Source organism: Anguilla anguilla, chromosome 4, assembly GCF_013347855.1.
Source record: "Anguilla anguilla isolate fAngAng1 chromosome 4, fAngAng1.pri, whole genome shotgun sequence".
In the NCBI taxonomy this organism is placed as follows: Eukaryota; Metazoa; Chordata; class Actinopteri; order Anguilliformes; family Anguillidae; genus Anguilla; species Anguilla anguilla.
Window position 1 is genome coordinate 47,079,825 of NC_049204.1, and position 19,100 is coordinate 47,098,924.

Below are 19,100 nucleotides of genomic sequence, written 5' to 3' on the forward strand. Positions count from 1 at the left end.
CCATCATAATCAGCCAATTCAGTCAGCCAATCAGAGGAAGGACTCATTATAAGCCACAAGCACTTGAAACAAAGACTCAATGATTTAACATTTTCCTCTGTGTCCTTTGAATTTACTTTAACTTCACCATTTAGTCACTGGCCATCTACAATCCCTTGGCATATGAGAATCAGAATCGGACCATTTCAAGGAGAGCAACCAGCAGATGTGAGGCGTTTCTAAAAGACCGTACAGTGCGGACAACCTTAGTCATTAACGGCAGTATGCGTTCCACTCACAAGCCTCTCAGAAATAGCACAGCTTAACTAACTAGGAATGCTCAACGGCATCCCCCCACAGCGAATTTCATACTCCAGCCCCAGCCCCTGTGGAGTAACGGTGTTCAGCTTCCCCAGAACGGAGCCAGAATGGAGCCGTAACACAGACTTTTCACACATTTCTCACCAAAACATTTACTGTAATAAAGATTTGAGGCAGCTTCATTTCAACAAAACACTGGAAACTGCACAGGCACGTTAGAACCGTTAGCATTCATTAGTGATGTATGTCATAAGAATACAGTACAATACAATCATAAGCTTGTTGACAGAAAACATGCATGTATTTCCATGGGAATGCAGCACACTCCTATTTACATTTTATCTTATGATGATACCTGCTTCTAACCCATCAACAGTTTGTCAAATCTGGGAACAGGTTGTTATGTCGGTGAAACATTCACTTTATAATGGAGGGTATTCAACACAGTCCGCTAAAGTCCGAGTGTGCTGCACTCACTACAAGATGATATTCCCACGTCATTGGGAAGTGAGGTTGATCAGTAGCACGTAAACCTACTTTTAATCTAAACACAGACCATACTCAAAGACTGTTATATCTCATGAGCTTACTGTTAGTATGCTCATAGATTTTAAATTTACACTAATTACAAAATTGTTGTCTAATGCTTATGAAATGAAACTTACAGTAAACTGTGTGCGCAAAGCTTATAAATCAAAAGGTGACGGCGCACTTCAAGTTAAAATAATACAGGACATCTGATCTTTACAAAAATCTGAAAAGTCAAGTGAGCCGCTAGCTAGGTCACAAACATTTTCATAAACATTCTATGGTGACAGAAAAACTTAAAATCTAAAACTAAAATCTAATAAATGCAGCACACATATCTCAAGCATTTCCTTTAACTGTCATCAATAGTTTGCATCACAGAAGAAAATGAAAAACGTTGGCAACAGAAATGAAAACTCAATGGGAACGGTGGGGAACGGCTTCTGTTCCATCTCTCGGGACTGAAATGATTTCCAGAATAAATTTAATGAGTTTAAACCTTACTGTCGGACATTTCATGGTCATTTGAAGGTAAGTCTCTCAATATTCAAAATAATGCTAAAAATGCGCTACGTATGACATAACATCACTTTGCAATAAAGTGACAGAGATCATGCCACAGCAAAGAGTGACTGACAGTTACAGCATTATTCTATGGGCATGACACTACATACATAACCTATGCTAAGGCTTCCACGTGGAATCACTTTTCATTACCAAGCAAACGGATTCCAGTTATGACAAAGGAATATATTCTTCATGGCATACATCTGCAGATAGTTGCTTTTTAGACTGAAAAAATAGATCTGGTTATCCCATGTTTTGCTTTTCTCCAGGAAGTAAGGTCACAATCAAATAGGCTAACCTTTCTGTTTCGCTTCCGCACACACACTCTGTTCAACTCGAGTCCCGTGACTGACGGCAAGCCTGTGGGATCAGCGCAACAGACGGACGACATTCTGTGAGTCACTGGTGCACTGACACTCTGGCCCCAGAGGTCATTCGTCCAGAGTCAGCAGTTCCTGATGGGTCTGTTGTTAGCTTAAATGACTGCTTCTGGAGCCCTGTTGCTATTGTTTGTGACATGCTAGTAATTCTCAAAGTGCCAGTTTGCGTGGAGTGGCAAAAGTCATTAAAATCACAGCCCAAACCCTCAGAGCGGAATTGAGAACCGCGATTAAAAACAGATGCTCCGTCTGTCCTCAGATATGAGTCTCATTGTGTGACTGCACACTTTTTTTCAAATGAAAACAGATTAATAAAACTAGCACTAAATGGTGCTTTATTAAAATAATTTCCTTTGATTTCAGTAGTTTTTTGGGTCAAAATTAATTTTCCCAGAAGATTCGTTTGACAAAAGCCAGCACAACCTAAAACCCTATGGGAGTATGGCCAAAATAAGTAACAGGACCCATTTGAAACTGAGCAATTTAAGCAATTTTGACTTATAATAATGCAATGTAATCATATGTTGTAAAAAGGGCCTGGGGCATTTATAAAGACTTCAGAAAAATAAATAAAGAGCTGTGTCGTAGAGTCATTGCCCACATGCCTTTTAAATGGCAATACAGCGAAACCGACTTATTTATCCTCCACTTTAATCACAATACTGGGTGAAAGATCAAACATAGCTCATTACTGAGGGAAAATAGGAAAAATCCACACTTCAAAAAATCCTGACTGCCTATGGGAACATAGTTGCAGGGAAGGGGGTTGCAGCGAGTCTGAAATTAGAAAAAAAAAAAGTGTTCTATAGATATCACACACTGTGCAAACCTGGTCAGAAACACACACCAGTCCAAAAAGACCAGATATTACCAAATTCCATATGCAAAGTGAAGATAGCATTTGGTTTGTTTTATTTTAGCCTACCAAAACCAACATTATTCAGTGCTCACCTTACAAATAAACAGGAATAATTTTGTTTAAGGATTTTTTCCAAAATATAGGAGGCTGAAGTGTTTTTTTGGGGAAAAAAGAACAGACATTTTCAGAGGATGATGTCAAATTCCTGTGCTTGTGCCCCGTTATCTTTCCGACCTTCACAGTATGGAATAACAGTGTATCAAAGCCAACAGTCAAGTGAGAATTGTGCAGGGGAGCAGCCGAATGTTGCAAATGTTGGACAAAAGCTAAAAAGCAGATGATAAATGACAACCACTGAACCCAATGGCTTTAATACAAAATCTACTGCCTGAAAGTGCATCTCCATCAAAGCAGCAAAATACTTTTCACCAGAGTGAACACTCACCAAAACAATGTGACTCGCTCTGTCTGGAGGTCCAACAGGATAAAAAAGACGGAACATGGTATATTTAATTTCCACTAAGTGAAAAAGCCTAATATTACCCCAAGCCTCTCGCATGGATAGGACCGGATATCTGAGTGAATGTTCGAATGGTTCACTGCACCCTCATCTAATCATTAGCAGATGAATGAGCCATGGCTATCTCATCTTCCTGGTAGCGAGCCAGGTCTTCAAAGAGTCTTGGCAAGCGAAAGAAATTAAACCACTCTTGTGCAAGGTCTGGGGATCAGAGTGTCTGGATACAGTGAATTACTTAAAGGGTACCCACAGAGTACACAAGCTTCATCTTCAAAGCTTTCACTTAACCTTCTGCTTGCTGTGAGGGCCATAGCATATTTAACCAAAAGGACACCCGGGCATTGACATCTTTTACTTAGCAATCTCTTACTTAACAAACTGGATATAAACCAAAAGGTTATGGAAGTCATTTTTCACATTGAGTTTTACAGACAGCAATACCATATACTATATGCATGAAAACAAATGTGTATATTATTAAAATTAGTCATATTATTACATGTAAATAATTATATAATAATACAACTAGTAACAATAATCGTAATCAATATTGTTATGTAAATAACACATATAATGTCCACAATAAATATATTTTTAGACCACACATGTAAGAAGAGGGGACTGTTAAAAGTGGAATCAAAGGAATGTGGAAACTGCCTTGTTTAATGACACATTTATAAACATGGTAGTGGGAGGTTTTAATCCACGGGAACTGAATGATTAAATAGGGGTGTTGTGGCAGTGCTCCTTTGAGCATGTCCAGATTTCCGCTCCCTTTGTTTTCACACTTGGCCAGGTTCATAAGCCCTGTACAGCGCAGAAAGATGGGCTGCTTCATTAGAGACGGAGCTGGGAGGATCATGACCGGAGTCATTCGGTTAACATGTAATGTGACTCGTGCTAGGACCAGCGGTGCGACCGTGACCCTCGGCTTTAGCCATGTCACGTAGGGTCAGAGAACACACTGCGAATTTCTCTGCACAGCTTTGGAGAGGACACCAATTAGGCAAATCCGGAAAATTCCCAGGAGTCAGGGGAGGCACGGGCCGTCTAGGTCAATGGTGCAGCCCACCGACAGGTGACCAACTGATGCTTTCCATAACGACGTCTGGAGCCACTCCCCCATAACGAACCCCCCCCACAACCGAACTGAAGCACCTCATTCTTTAAAAGCCGTTGCTAAGCAATTTTGTTACCTTTTAACTTACATTAACTCTGAAATTGTAATCTCCTTCAGCAGGAGGAAATTAGGAAGAAAAGCACTCTGGCCAAATGGCTCGACTCCCTCACTGGCACAAGATGACACAGTGAAGCTAACACCTTTGTTTACGCAGTGGCCCATGGCAGCGGCAAAGTTTGTACTCGACCAACAAAAGCCGCATGGCTGGAGTACCCCTCTGTAGCAGAGATTGCTGAATAACAAACCTATCCTTCTCTGCCAATACAGATGAATACTGAACTCTACCCCTGCTGTTTTCATAACTTTTTTACAACTTTAGTAACTCTGGGAATACATGTGGGCTGGACCTGATAAATGACCAGGAGCACAACGATTAATTCTAAGTAAATTCAGGGAAAAATTCCTTTGAAACCCGCAACAGACAAGAAAGCAGAGCCAATAACATCCTTTTAACTTCATAAGAGCAGGTTTGATAATTATACAGATGTGAACAAATAGTTTTATTTCAAACTGCAGCTTTTGAGTTTGACTTGAAAAGCATCAGACCAATTTATCTTCATCTTGTCCTCTGTTTGTTTCTTTAAATGAAGTACAACCAAATGTATTTTTTTTTTACAAACACAAAACAAACATTACATATATTTTCTACTGTGAGGGCATTAGGATAGGTTAGTTTTCCTACTTGAGTGTTGAATTCTCCCAATTGTACAGGGATTTGCAGATTCCCTACATATTAAATAGAATGCTGAGTATTCTCCAGTCCACAAACTATGTGGGATGGGTTGACGTACACTAAGAGTTTGTAGTTCAGTGCAGGGGGAAATGTGAAAGGTAACTTCCAATGAAAAGACTGTTTTTGCAAATCCTTTTGAACACAGGTAGGGATCGGACAAAGGTCTACAAATCTAAGCTAATCGCTATGTTTATTGCAAAATATAACAAAGGGGAAAAAATATAATAAAATAAAACAGTAACGGCAAGATAGCTAGCAGGAAAAACAGGTTCATTCTGAATACCCTTCAAAAATGAATGCTGAAAAATACACACTTATAACTGGGCTGCACCTTTAAATCACAGCTAAGAGAACATTTTCAGAATGTATGCAGTTACCCCCTTTACAGTGTCCCTGTCTTAAATAAGAATGTGACTTGAAATAAGCTAATTATAATTGAAAATATTATGTGCCTGTTTTGGATAGAGCTCATCAAATACATGGCACATTTCATTTACTTGCCAAAGGTTAAGGAGACCATGGGTATCTTGGTCCAAACATGGCGCATCCAGGTCTTTCAATATCTGCCTGGCCACTTCCTCTGGTGGTCAGTCATCAGTACGAGACACAGAACGTAGTGTGCCCTCCACTGCACAGAACATGAACGCACACCACCAGATCATCACAGGAAGTGACCTCGTGTTCAGCCAGATTAGTGTGGTTCACTACTCTTGTAAGCAAAGAGATCTCAGGGTCATTGAAAGTACAATGTGTTGGGGGCAGGGGGGATTCAGTTCTGAGCTTTGGGTTACACTCTGTACTTGCATATTGATTTGTTGTCTCTTTAATCTTTCAACACTCACAAGAATTTAGATCTGTACATTACTTCATTTCAGACAATATCAAATCAAATCATATTGCCCTGACCCTGAGATGAACATAAATAAGACAAAGAAGAAAAAAATCACTTTGAAATGCAAGCAATTATCAGACATAAGCAAGGGACTGCAGGACTGCCAGAACCATCATGCTAGCAGCTACAAGTCAACTCAAGCCAGCACAGACCTCTCCGTCTGTCAATGTGCAGACAGTTGCCTTATATGGAAACAGCAAACAGGTTTTCACAAGCATGATGTAAAGCAGAGAAATCGAACAATAACATCTGGATTAAACAAATCAATGAGAAATGAAAGGGCAGGCCAGTGTTATGCATTGAGATATTTGGCTGTGTTTCTCCAAGTAACTATGAAATGTAAATGCTACATGAAGCAACATATGTAACACTATCAGACTTTTACCATTTGTCTTCACTAAACAATGGTAAATCCAAAAACGTATAAATAGAATAGAACCTAATAGAACCTAATTTCAATAACGAACATCTTAGGATCCTGGTCAGTCGCACCATGGTGCCGTATCTCCCATGGATTATCTCACGTAGCAACAAACCCGGTATGGTGAGATAAGTGAATAAGGGAAATATCAATGTACAGACAAAAATACCTGAAGTAATCCCAGCCTTATTGATCCGACTGGTGTATTTTTAGAAGAGATAAGATTTTGGAAATTCCACGGGTATGTGGGTATGTGCGCGCGTACGTTAAAAGCGTCAGCGTTCTTTGAGCCAAATCAATGGCACTGTAAATGCCAGCATTCGCAAAACAAAGCTGAAACAAACTGCACGCTCTAAGCAATCAATCAGAGCAACGATCGAATGATCAAGTCTGACGTATTATTCTACGGCAGCCCCATGAGGAGGTGTATGGAAATCCAACTCCAGTAGCAGGCAGAAAAGGCCAAGAAAAACTGGCTGTACACATATGCGCGGAGTTTACCCCCGCTCTGAAATTCAGACGCTTATCTGGAAAAACGCATCTTCCCGGCGACAGTTCAGGGGGCGGCTAATGGGAGATCCCCCACCAAACAGAACCAGTGAACAGGGGAGGAGGGCAGTGGGGGAAACTGGAGTCATCCGACCACAGCAAGGAATGAAGCACCAAGGCAACGCTAAACCTGCAGCTTAAACCAGCTATTGGATAATTAGTAATCGTGGTAGAAAAATTCCATGGGGGGACAGCGTGATGTCTGTTATTGGACATGCCTTCACATTATTTATGGTGCTCATTTTCTGGAAGGGATAGCGTCCTGCTCAACAGGGGCTGTGCACCGTATATAAAAGACCAAGTTGTTACTATTTAACATTGAGCTTCACATGTCAAATACTGTTTCAACCACGTTCGCACACAGGATACACTATACCGGCCAAAATAACGGATCCATTGCCTCACTTCTTAAATCACAAGAATTAAAACTAATTAGCTACTGTCATAAAGACAAATTTAGAGTCATATTCATTATACTAGCAGGCTTCAGCAGTAGTAAATATGCACAAATATATATATCCGTGTTGTATACACGCTCAAATTACATGCAATTACGCTGGTATCGCTACAAATCCATGTCTACAATATCTGCAATTAGTTTCACTAGTCAGAAATTCAACAGGACTGCAGGGAGCTACACACCAATTAAATAGGCTACGTTTATTTATAGTACATTTATCGGAAGATATGAAAAGAATGAGAAATTAGTACTTATACCAAAAGGTGTGATATAAGCAATCATTCACAATAATCAGAATCATGCATGGAACATTTTATCAACAGTCTGTTCATTAAGAGACAACTTAAAGACAAATCCCCTCGCATCGAAAAACAATGAGATTAATTGCGATTTCTATAGGCCTACACAACGTTACCCCCCCCCCCCCCAACACACACACACACACACAGCACAGCACAGTTCGGCGTAAACTGTGGCCATGTAATAGGTTATGTGCCACATATTGTACGGCTTGCAAATTCAAATATCATAAATGCAGGGATTTTATTAACTACATAGGCTACATCTCAAAATGATTTCACAGTAATTTTAAACGGCATAAACAGGCATACACGTTGTAGCCTATTAATTGCAGGTAAGTCCGTTCCGGCGTCGTTTTACACTTTTTAAATTTATTTATCCAGGCTGAACAAATCTTAGGGAATAGACTGGGCTTGCAATAAAGCCATTCTAGCTTTAGCTGACCACTAATTCGTTGACTCGATACTGCATAAGTTTATGAACATCGTGCTACCTTACGGAGGACAAAAACGCCGCTTTGTTCAACTTGAGCGCCACCTTTTCTAGGATGTCTGCCGCGAGCACCTTGGCGAAAACTTCCGACCCCATTATTACACCATACTTTTGCTGACTCCAGCACCTCTGTCCCCCTGACAAGCGAATACAATTTAGAGTTTTTCCCCACTCGTTCCCATATGCAAGTAAACCTTCCGAGTGTCGACAAGTCAACTTTGGAACTTGACTAATCAATCACTGTAAGTTAAATTAGTAAGAGACGGGATGCGACAATGCGACAACGAACGACTGTATTCGGATGCTATTAATGCAACATTTCAGATAATATTTTAAAAATGGATGCACTATACCTTGTTCCAAGTGCAGCAGATATCGACTCGTTAATTTTGCTGAAACTTCTACAATATCATAATTTGATGTATTCCAGAAGAAAGCCCAGTTGTGAAATGAGCGCGCTCCATGCCTGTGCTGAATTTTCTGAGTTTCCCGACTTGTGAGACTGGCACACGAGCATTAGCATACAGCTCACAGGCACTTGGCTCACCAACACCAGCAGGCATAGACATGTAAAATGAGCTCCACCAGCGGTGACATCACGAAATCTCCATGGTAACTTAAACTCCACCTAGCTGCCTGAGTGCCGACTTTACCTGTCAGACTCGCAGCGCAACTAAGCATTTCAATCATGTATACTTTTCTCTGGTGTATCTGTGCACAATTATTTTACGAATATCTGAAAGTTTAAATATGGCACTTAATTTACGCGTTGATAAAAATAGGAGTTGAAATTGGACATCAGATGCACAGATTCAGTGACATCTGTCAATCATTGTTCCAAAAACAGCAAATACAGTCTCAAAATATAAAATAAATCGAGCTACTAAACTAGGAGGACAGAGATGTCTGCAAGACAATGAAGATGGTGACCATAAATATAATTACTATAACAGAATAGTTTTAAATGGGTTCAGTGTATTTATTTATGTTCATATTTCATTTGGTTCTGACTAGCAGTGATCCTAACCAGTTTGACACACACATAAGATGCAAAAGCACAGTACAGCAGGGCAGCCTACCTTCCCTAGACTCTAGCATATTGCATTTCAGCAGTTCTGTAGCATTAAATGAAACTCCTGACATTTATACGCCTTGCTTTTTTCAGATCAGCATTTCAGCATATACACTGATATCGTGTTTGTCCTTTTAACAGGCAACAAACTCAGATCCAATGTGAAATATTTCTACATTTTCATATTTTATACATTTTACTTCATCAGAATGGCATACGAAACTTATTCTATCTGTAACTTTGAAGACAAAGGATTTCACAATATGAAGCATACAGTGTCCAAACATCTCATTCAAATATGCAAAGTATGTTCTAGTTCCAAATACGAGTATAAACCATTCAAAATAAAACCACAGTTATTAACATAAATTATGAGAGACAATGGGCTAGTTATATGCACAGATCAGATTTTACATACACCTGGCCAGAGAGACATGGGTTTACTTTCAACATTCCTTCCACTTTTTAATAAATTAGATTTACTATTCATATACAGGTTCAAAGTCAGGGGGGTTTACACAGTGACCACAATTCCAAAGTCGTGACGGGGATTCCTTGCCTCTTTCGACTGTTACAAGCCAGCAGTGTCAAATCTGTGGCAGCAACCAAATTCAGCACCAAAATTAAGAACACAATAATTAACATGAAACTAAAAGGCAGTAAAGAAGACAATACAATACAATAAGATATTGATTATAAGACTCAATTCTGAGATCAATCCTTTGGTTGACTTTTGTCTAAGCTTTGATATATGTAATATATCCCAGCATACTTAATCTTGCTATAATACTAACCTGCAAGGCTTTTAAATGACCATTAAAGGGTGGGGGGTGGGGAAGTGATCCTCTTCTAACCATAAAATGACTATGGGCACTGTGCCAAGATTACTGCTGACTAAACAGCCAATCAGAGCTGAGTCATGCTTAAGCATTCCAAGAGCTCAGGAGCTGACTACAGCAGAGGTGTTCTGCTTCATTACACGGTCCTATGGGGGTTCAACCAGCAGGAACGGGTCAGCATTAAACCAAGGGACCAATCTGATAGGTAAAGTGACAGGTCATAGCATACTGGACTGGACTGGAGTGGATGTGTTTGGCTGGAACGGGACTCTGAAATTGAAAAAAATGACAGTATTGGAATGGTGAAAAGGGCTGAGCTTTCTACTGTGCCACACACGGCTTCTGTTGTGCAGATGAAGGTAAATTGCAGGTGAATTACATTGGAAATACAGCGTGTCTGCCTCACTTCATTGTCTGTCAGCTATAACCCAAATTTGAAATTAAGGGAAGATTCATTTGAAAAAATTATATACTGCACATTCAACTGGAAGAAATGTGATTAAGTATAATCATTTAAATTAAATTTTCTTGAAATATCATTACACTGTATTAAATCTGCCATCTTGATAAGAGGCTAATTTAATTTTGAATGTACTCTATTGCATTCAGCAATAAAAATGATTAAAGCACAATATATTTTTAAATATAGCAATATTGAGTAAACGTTGATTTTATAAGAAATATAACATTGAGGAAAAGTAACCTGCAAATCATTTTTAATATATGTAATTCAATATTTTGTGACCTTAATCCAGTCCACGTTGCCACAGCACAAGAGTGTTGAGCTCTACCAAGCATAAAGTAATTGCTTAATTACAAAATGGAAAAAACTGTCTGGAGTAGGATGCAGGGGTAGTTTTTGTTTGAAATACCCCCAGAGATAGAGCATGCAGCTGTGCACACAGTGTGTCACCCGGGGTGAGTTATACAGGCGTTGCAACAACAGCACTGCAAATGTGCAGTGAAATCACTGCGCATTTGCAGTGATTCGCAGTGAAATTCCAGTGTAGGCTGGCTCTAATGAGTACACACAAGGTCCCCACAGCAGAGGTGTGGTGTCACACTCACAAAGCCGCCCCTTCCTTCCCTCCGGCGCTCTCCTGTGCATTCGGCTCTGTTTCCGGTGTGCGCCGAAGCTTGCCAGGCTTCAGGAAAGACGCCATTTTGGCCCCTAAGCCGGGTGATCCTTTGTTACTGACCCATCTGAGCGTAAACTGAGGACCAGGTGAGAGTACAACCCTCTTCCAAGATTTTTTAGAGTTTACCCTCCCTGCCCCCGGGAGACACTGCAGTCCCGCCCGCATTCCTCAAAGCCATGTCAGAGTTACCACGTACAAAACAACCCAGCACACTCTCTGCTAGTCTGCAAGAGCACTCAGCAAATCAAATACTCATCTGTCAGTGATCCACTGGCGGAAATGCAATATTGGACACAGCCTCAAATACTCATTAAACTGTATTAAAACTCTATTTTTATCTTGGAGTAAGTAAGTAAGAATATGGGAAATTGGACTATCTTGCCCCCAGTAATCAGTCTGTGAATACACACAACCTGTAAATGCCAAAACAAACAAAAAGCTAATTAAACAGGAACATGTGAGACTTTGTATTTGGAAAAAAGTAAAAAAAATTAATTAAATTAAAAGTCCAGTGGTAAAAAATAAAAAAGTATGTTTTTAGCATTATTTCTTTTAGAAGGACAGGCACTGTTCTGTACATTGTTTGACTTCTAAATATTAAATAGGAAAGGTTAAAATGAAAATATATTTTTGTCAGAACCCATACATATTTCAAAAGGACATAATTTAATTATCATCAGACATGTTACTGTACATACATTTGAGGCGAGGAGAAGATTCTGCCTCTCTGTAGGTTTACCTGTCTGTAGGGTGTTGGGCCATCAGTCTCTCTGTGTTGTGAAAAGACTCGGGGGGCCTTCTGTTTGACAATAGGGTCAAACTATTTTGTGAAAGACTTTTGAATGTCCTACACTCAAGCCTTTCAATGGAATCTGCATTTTAAATGAGCTTTTTTCAAACATTTTAAATGTGTCCCTGATGGTATGGTAAATGAACTGTCCTGCAAATAGCCTACCATATGAATTTCAGCAAAACTGCATGAAAAAATGTTTAATAGGATAAAAAAGTTTTTACTTCCATTTGTCACACCTATACTTCTAGGTTTTCGCAAATTAAAACGTTTATATTCATTGAACTGAAATGAACTGAAAATTTTTCAGCTGATAAAACCAATAAAAGTGCAACAAATTGCAGTAAATTTTATCCAATGAAGCATTTTTTTTCAGCGTATTAAGGTGTAGAAACAGGCATACATGGGCTTTGAAGTTTAAAGAGCTGCAGCAGTGTTTTGGGTCCTATGAAAACAGAGACGGATTCTCAAAAGAGTGAAAACACAGCCATTCATATGCAGCTGCTCAGATAAAGTGTGAGCCAGAGTGTTGCAGGCGTAGACTGGGGACCCGTTGATTGCACTGGTTCATGCCGCGGCTTACTGTGAACCCTTTGGGGGTTCAGGCTTGGTGTTTCCCAGTTTTCCCATTTGGCGACTTCCTGTAAAGTGTCTTTGTGACTGTGTCTCTGTAAAAGGAGCTATTCAAATAAAAACTGAATTGAAACTTAATTCAGCTTAATTGGGCTGCGAATTGATCAACATTCCACAGCACAGTCACATTTATCTAAGGTAAAATACACATGAGTCCACCATTAAGCACCAATTCATTTAATTTAGTCTCAGTAATTCTTTTCAGTTCCTAACTCATACCGTTTGGACTAGTTAAATGTTCCACAACATGAACATAGCCATTGCTATGCATTGCTAACGGGCACAGCACAGCCCAATTCAAAATAAGCACTACCTGTTCAGACTTTTATTCTTTCCTCCAACGCTCATCCACTGCTCCACAAATTATTTTAATTAATATTCTTAAGTTATTTATGAATTATCAAGTCTTGTTACAATTTTTCACAATTCTCTTTTTCACAGTATGCACTCACATTTAGGAACTTCCCAATTACTTCTGCAAGCTCAATACTCCCACATCACACTGCTGAGTCAGTGAAATGGATCTTCTCCTGCAGTTAATTGATGACAACCAAGTTTTATGATGTAATGAAAAACTTATGTCTACAGCCTTAGTTTAAGTTTAAATTCTAAGGCCATTCCATCTGCTGTGTACACATGATATGTAAGAGATTTATGATTTATGGCACATTTTTTGAAAAAATCTGTAACCAGAAAACCAGCATTGATCTCAAAGAACAGGCAGATGTGGCTATTAAGCAACCTTGACATGGCCTAGCTCCAGGCCAACACAGAGGAAGCAGTCTGGGGCTTGGGAAATTGCTTTGCAGGATGAAAAGAGCAGACATCCCCATTGTACCTCATCACTTTTCCATTCATTTCTGCAGGACTCCGCTCTATGTCATGAAAAGTCAGCAAAAACTCAAAAGAATCCAGGGGATCTGATTCCAGCCATTACTGGACCAGACCACTATCCAGCTACAGCCGGTGCTGAAGCAGCTTTTTTTTGTGATAATTCGGAAAGCGGGACCGACCTGTTCTCTGAGCCTCTCCTGGTGTCCCATGATGGCAGAAGCGTGGTGAGGGTACTTCTGCTTCAGGTGCTCCAGGAAGGCCTCCCGCTTCTTGTCCATGTCGGAGGGCTGCATGGCGAGGATCTCTCTGGAGCTGCGCGGCCCCCCTACGGTGTGTCTCCTGGGGACGCTGCGGCAGGCTTTGGGGTCCGGGCGACCGCTCCCGTTGGCTGCGCTCTGCTTCCTGCTGAGGTGCTCAGCATCCTCGGGGGACGTCACCCTCAGATTGCCTCTCCCTGGCTCTGAGAGAGGGGAATAAAAGAGCAGACGCACACACACAAAAAGTTCAATCAGCCAGAAATCTCCAGGGCGACAATATTCGCATGCTATTCCTTCATTAGTTTTTATTTAACTTGTTTACTTGGCTGACGCTGTCATCCGGAACGACCTGCGAGGCTGCCTTTGCAAGATACCTGCAGTTCATGTCAATGGAGCAACAAAAACAAGGGCAGAGGCCCAGAATTGTAAATAAAGCACGAGAGATAAGGTGTCATGTTGAAAAATAGGTGTGAGATCATAGTATTCACGTTTAGCGGTTGTTACAATGGGCAGAATTCTTACAAATGGTCAGAAACACAACAATAACTTATTCTGAGGCGCACAGTGCCGAACAGTGATTTATAACAGCAGCACATCCTTCCATTAATCATGCTCTTAGCTGCTCCTCAACGCGGGGAAATATGAGTTTCTGACACTTCAGAGTCTATCATCGGACGTAAATGCTTCCACTTCAGCAGATAAACCCTGAACGGTGACAGCTTTTGACAGGGGGACTGGCCTGTGCAAAATCCCAGACCCCTGCATCGCTGCATTGTTTACACAGGGTCCGTATACTCGTATATGTTTTTTGATGAGCTGAAAGAAATTGGCGGAAACACGCCAAAACACGACCCTCTCGCGGTGGATTACGAGGCTCAGTGCCGGTGCTGTCCCTGGACAGACCGGTGGAGCGCGGGGGACGATCACGTTAGAGTCCGGCCGGTTCGCGGGGCTCGTGAAAACCGCGCCGCGCTGAAGGACGTGGGGGAGCAGGAGCCGCAGAGCAGGAGCCGTCGCCGTCGCCAAAAGCCAGCGCGTCTAACGGCCCCTTTCAAACCAGCAGAGCTGGGAGAACTCCGAAGTGTTGTTTTGGGCTTCACTCCAATGGTGGTTCCCAGCCCTCATTACTCTCACTAACCTTTAATTACTCTCTCTACCCGAGCGCCACAGTAAAAAACACGAAATAGACAAGCTGCAGCTGCTCTACTGACTCTTACAGAAGACGCACAGATGGACCTGAGATGCAAAATAAATAAACAAGTACATACATTAGCATATTAGAGGAGATTTTTAAAATGGTTTTATATAGAATGAACTGATTGAACTCTCTGTAGCACGGAACTGAACATACAATTTAAGAATATGTGTACTGAAGCAATGAACACAACATTATTCTCATGATTTCTAAAAATTTATTTGCATAAAATATCAAAATGTTTAATGGAAAAAGAAACGGGTAAGCTTTATCTGGCATATACTGCCTTAACACAGCAAAGAGAAAGGCATAATGAGACTTTCTGGGAGGCGTATCATACTCTTTTATTTGTTATTATCATGCAGCAATTATTAAGTCAAGGAAATGGGCAGCTACAACTTTCAATCCAATAATTATTTAATCAAGACTCTGAAATATTTCTCATGAGGAAGCATGCATTTACCATCCAAATAAATACTAGATTTCACTTTTCAAATGAAATTTCTGTCAAAACACATTCAATTTTTTTACATACAAGTCTTAGGTATACATGAAGTACAGCATATAATATTCTGCAAGATTAATTTCACAAAAAAATGTGCTGAAAAGCAACAAGTAGTATTCTACACGCTTGTCTGTTATTATTAAAATCATTCAGAAAACGGCAGGACTCAACGTGTTCTTGCAATATGCAAATGATTAATACTGATTTACTAAGAAACCCTGATTTAATGTGACAGAAATGATCTTATTCATAAAGTGGTGAAAACTCAAACCCAAAGCAGCTGTTCCTCTCTCCCACCTCTTTGAGAACTTATGTTATATATATAACTTATGGAATATATTCAGTAGCGGTCCATGATAAAGTGTTATCCAAAAGTTTATTTACGCAAAGGGCTAAGTTGCTCACCAATTCAATTATTATCTAGTGAAGGAAACTCTTTAAAACTGACAACTTTATATGAAAATAATTTTTTTTCTTCATTACACCAAGATGCTGAAATAAGCTTTTAATTTAACCAACATTAACTAGTAACAGCAATAACCTCAGAAGCGAATTCCAGTAGTCTCATAAATTATGCGTTAAAATTCAACAATGAATTCCAGAGTAACAAAAACCAAGTGATTTTAATGAAAATCACTGTGCTTTACAAGTAAGGCCAAACCATACAATGATTCAATCGAAATGCATAAGATTTCACTGATACATGGCACACAATTATGACATTTTGGCTGTGCATGTACCAGGGATTGCCAGAGGAATCCATTACAATATATGTAAAACATCTGTTCAGTAAGATATGGAATCACAGGTGTGTGTGCGTGTGTGTGTGCGAGTGTGCGTGTGCTTGCGTGTCTTTTTGTACGTATATATACACATACATACGTATGTGTATGCATTTCTAAAACACTTCACAGCACGGTATATTAATTAATGATTTATGGTAAGCCGCATATAGGCGTTGACTTGTAAAGGGTGACACATGCATGTAAAAAATGCACAGGAGAGCTGGAAATAGAATGCACGGCTGAATTAGCCGCGATCCATGGGCAATGCAAGGTGGAGTCGCTACTCTCTGTGCCTCTTGCCTGGGACAGATTGATCACTCCTTCGCAGCTCTGACTGTGAACCAAGGTTCAATTGGGACTGGGGCCGAACGCACACCTGCACACAGGGGACTGCGGAGCTCCTACAGTGGTCCCATTCTGGCTGAAAGAGCGCCCCTGCTGGGCGGTGAGAGCGAGGGGCCGGGTAACAGGATGGGCCTCTGGGAGTGCTGCTGACACAGCCGTTTGCTCCCCGCAGAAAGCGTCCCAGGCTACCGGCACTGAGGCGAGCTGAGGCGTGAAATCGCCGCGGCGATCCGGAATGCACACGGATCCACTGTGTCTGTTGGTTTTTTTTTTTTTTTTTTCTCTCTCAGACCCGGGAACAGCTGTAATGGGATGGGCGTGTTCCAAAAGTGGGTAAATGTTAAAAAGACAGGCGTGGCTACGGGACAGTCCAATCTTCTCTATTCATTAATTAATTTATTTATATTGTTCAGTGAGTTTGCACAAACACAGAAACACGCACAAACACACACACGCACACACACACGCACACACTCACACGCATACACGCACAAACGCATACACACACACACACACACACACACGCACACACTCACACGCATACACGCACACACGCAAACACACACGCACACACAATGACTTCTATTGGATAAATGCATTCCGAAGCAGGCAGGAAACTGGACATCTGCCTACTGTTGATATTTGTGTGTCTGTACCTGTGTATGTGTGTTTCCACGTGTGTGTGTGTGTGTGTGTGTGTGTGTGTGCATTTGTGTATGCACTTCTGTGTGTGAGTTTAGATTGGTTAATTCAAAAGAAAACGTTGTTAAGATGTTAGACATATCTGTGTAGGAGCCATAGTCTGAGACAAATTCAAATGAATACAAGCATGATGTATTGTTCAAAGTCAGCTCATAACAGCAGATAACAACCAAGTGTTAAGAACATAATCTAGAAAAAGCATAATTTAAAATTTGGAACAAAGTCTTTTGCTGTATAGTAAAGCATTGGAGTAAAATAATGTATCGTACAGCATAACAGGAATTACTGTTGGAGGAGTTTAATTCCTTTAACTACTCAGAGCAATAAAACATAGCCTATATAATACTAAATGATAGAAAAATATATGGCCATGCACTTACAAATATTTAAGCCTTTTATTTAAATGAATCCCTGTTAATTACATTGGGATGTAATACCTGAAACTCTGTGTAGTTTTTGTTTCCCTTGATCAAGGAACTGCATGGTGTGTTGGACTGTGTGTGAATCATTAAGGGCTATCCAGCGCAGTTGTTTGCAAAAATTATTTGAGTCTGGGAAACGATAATGGCTGTGATTAAAACACCATTACGTGAGCTGTCTGGCCTGCTTTGACTGCCTCATTAATCCATGTGGGGCAGAGAAGTCTAGTGTTACAGACAGAGATTTAAAGAACTTCCTTCAAGGATTTCACAAGAGCACATGGCTTTCTAAATATACACAGTGTATATATCACTTTCATCAACTCACGTTTCTACCTGCTCTGAACATAATAACTGAATTACTTACACAATCATTTAATTGAGGCGAATACACTCAGAAATTCCAGATGGAGGGTGCAAATGAACACAAAGCCTTCATCTAACTTTCCATATCAACACAATTTATAGTTTCGAAGACCATCCAGTGCCATTGCTCTGGCCACACATAGAAACTCCAAACCAGCAGTCACCAGAGGTATACGTTAACAGTGGCCTACTATCCTAACTTTGTAATTCTGTGATTCAGCATCAGATAGCAAGTGGGGTAATCATGTTTCCTTGTTCATAAGAACTCTTCCTTCAAAACACCAAGGCTTACACCATGCGGTTGTCCCCATCATTCAACAGGTCACGCTGCTCTAAGTCAAAGAAACATTAAAGATGACAGTAAGTCTACCCCCTGGATTCCATGTAGCTTTCTTTGGAACAAGGTATGCTTTGTTACGTCACCAACACTATACACATACTACAGATTTTACTTTATTTAAATGGAGTTGTTAAAGAAATATATGTTTTGACCACCTTGGTGCACAGAATTCTGACTGGCCTGGAAAAGGAGACTGCATTGCGGTTGTGTGATATCAACACAGCACCCAGTGAACACCGTGAACAACTTTCCCTGGCTCAGTGGGACAGGATGTCAGACACATTATTGGGCCTATTTTTAACAGAGGCAGCTTCTCGTTCAGCCACCGAGAATAACGCGCGTCCACAGCGTGAAAATGCGCAGCGGCAGGCAGCCACGTTACAGCTTCTCATCCTGCCACCGAGTGCAACAGGGGATCGGAATGACAGCACAAGCGCGCAATCGCCGAGGCCCGCACGTCGACAGCCTGACGTCAAAGCTGCTTACCTTTCGCAGGGTAGCTGGGTGGCAGACTTTCACTTTCCCCGCTCGCTCCCTCCATTGTGTTTCACCTCCCCCGAAGCGACCGCTGAGAGAATACCAGGGTCGGAGCAAAGAGAGAGACCGAGCCTGCTGGCGGTTGGGCGCAAATTCAGAACTGCCCAAACGCAGACGAAGAAGAAAAATCTTCAACGAGCCTGGTCCTGGTGCGCGCTGTC

General features: G+C 40.8%; 1 protein-coding gene across 1 annotated transcript in view; it reads right to left on the bottom strand.

Moving 5' to 3' along the window:
• Nucleotides 1-19,100, bottom strand: part of si:ch211-285f17.1 (sickle tail protein) — a 118,658-nt gene that overhangs the window by 51,102 nt on the left and 48,456 nt on the right. Inside the window, exon 2 of the mRNA XM_035413639.1 lies at nt 13,668-13,948. Within this exon, the coding sequence (XP_035269530.1) occupies nt 13,668-13,948 (281 nt within the window). The remainder of the gene's footprint in view (nt 1-13,667; nt 13,949-19,100) is intronic.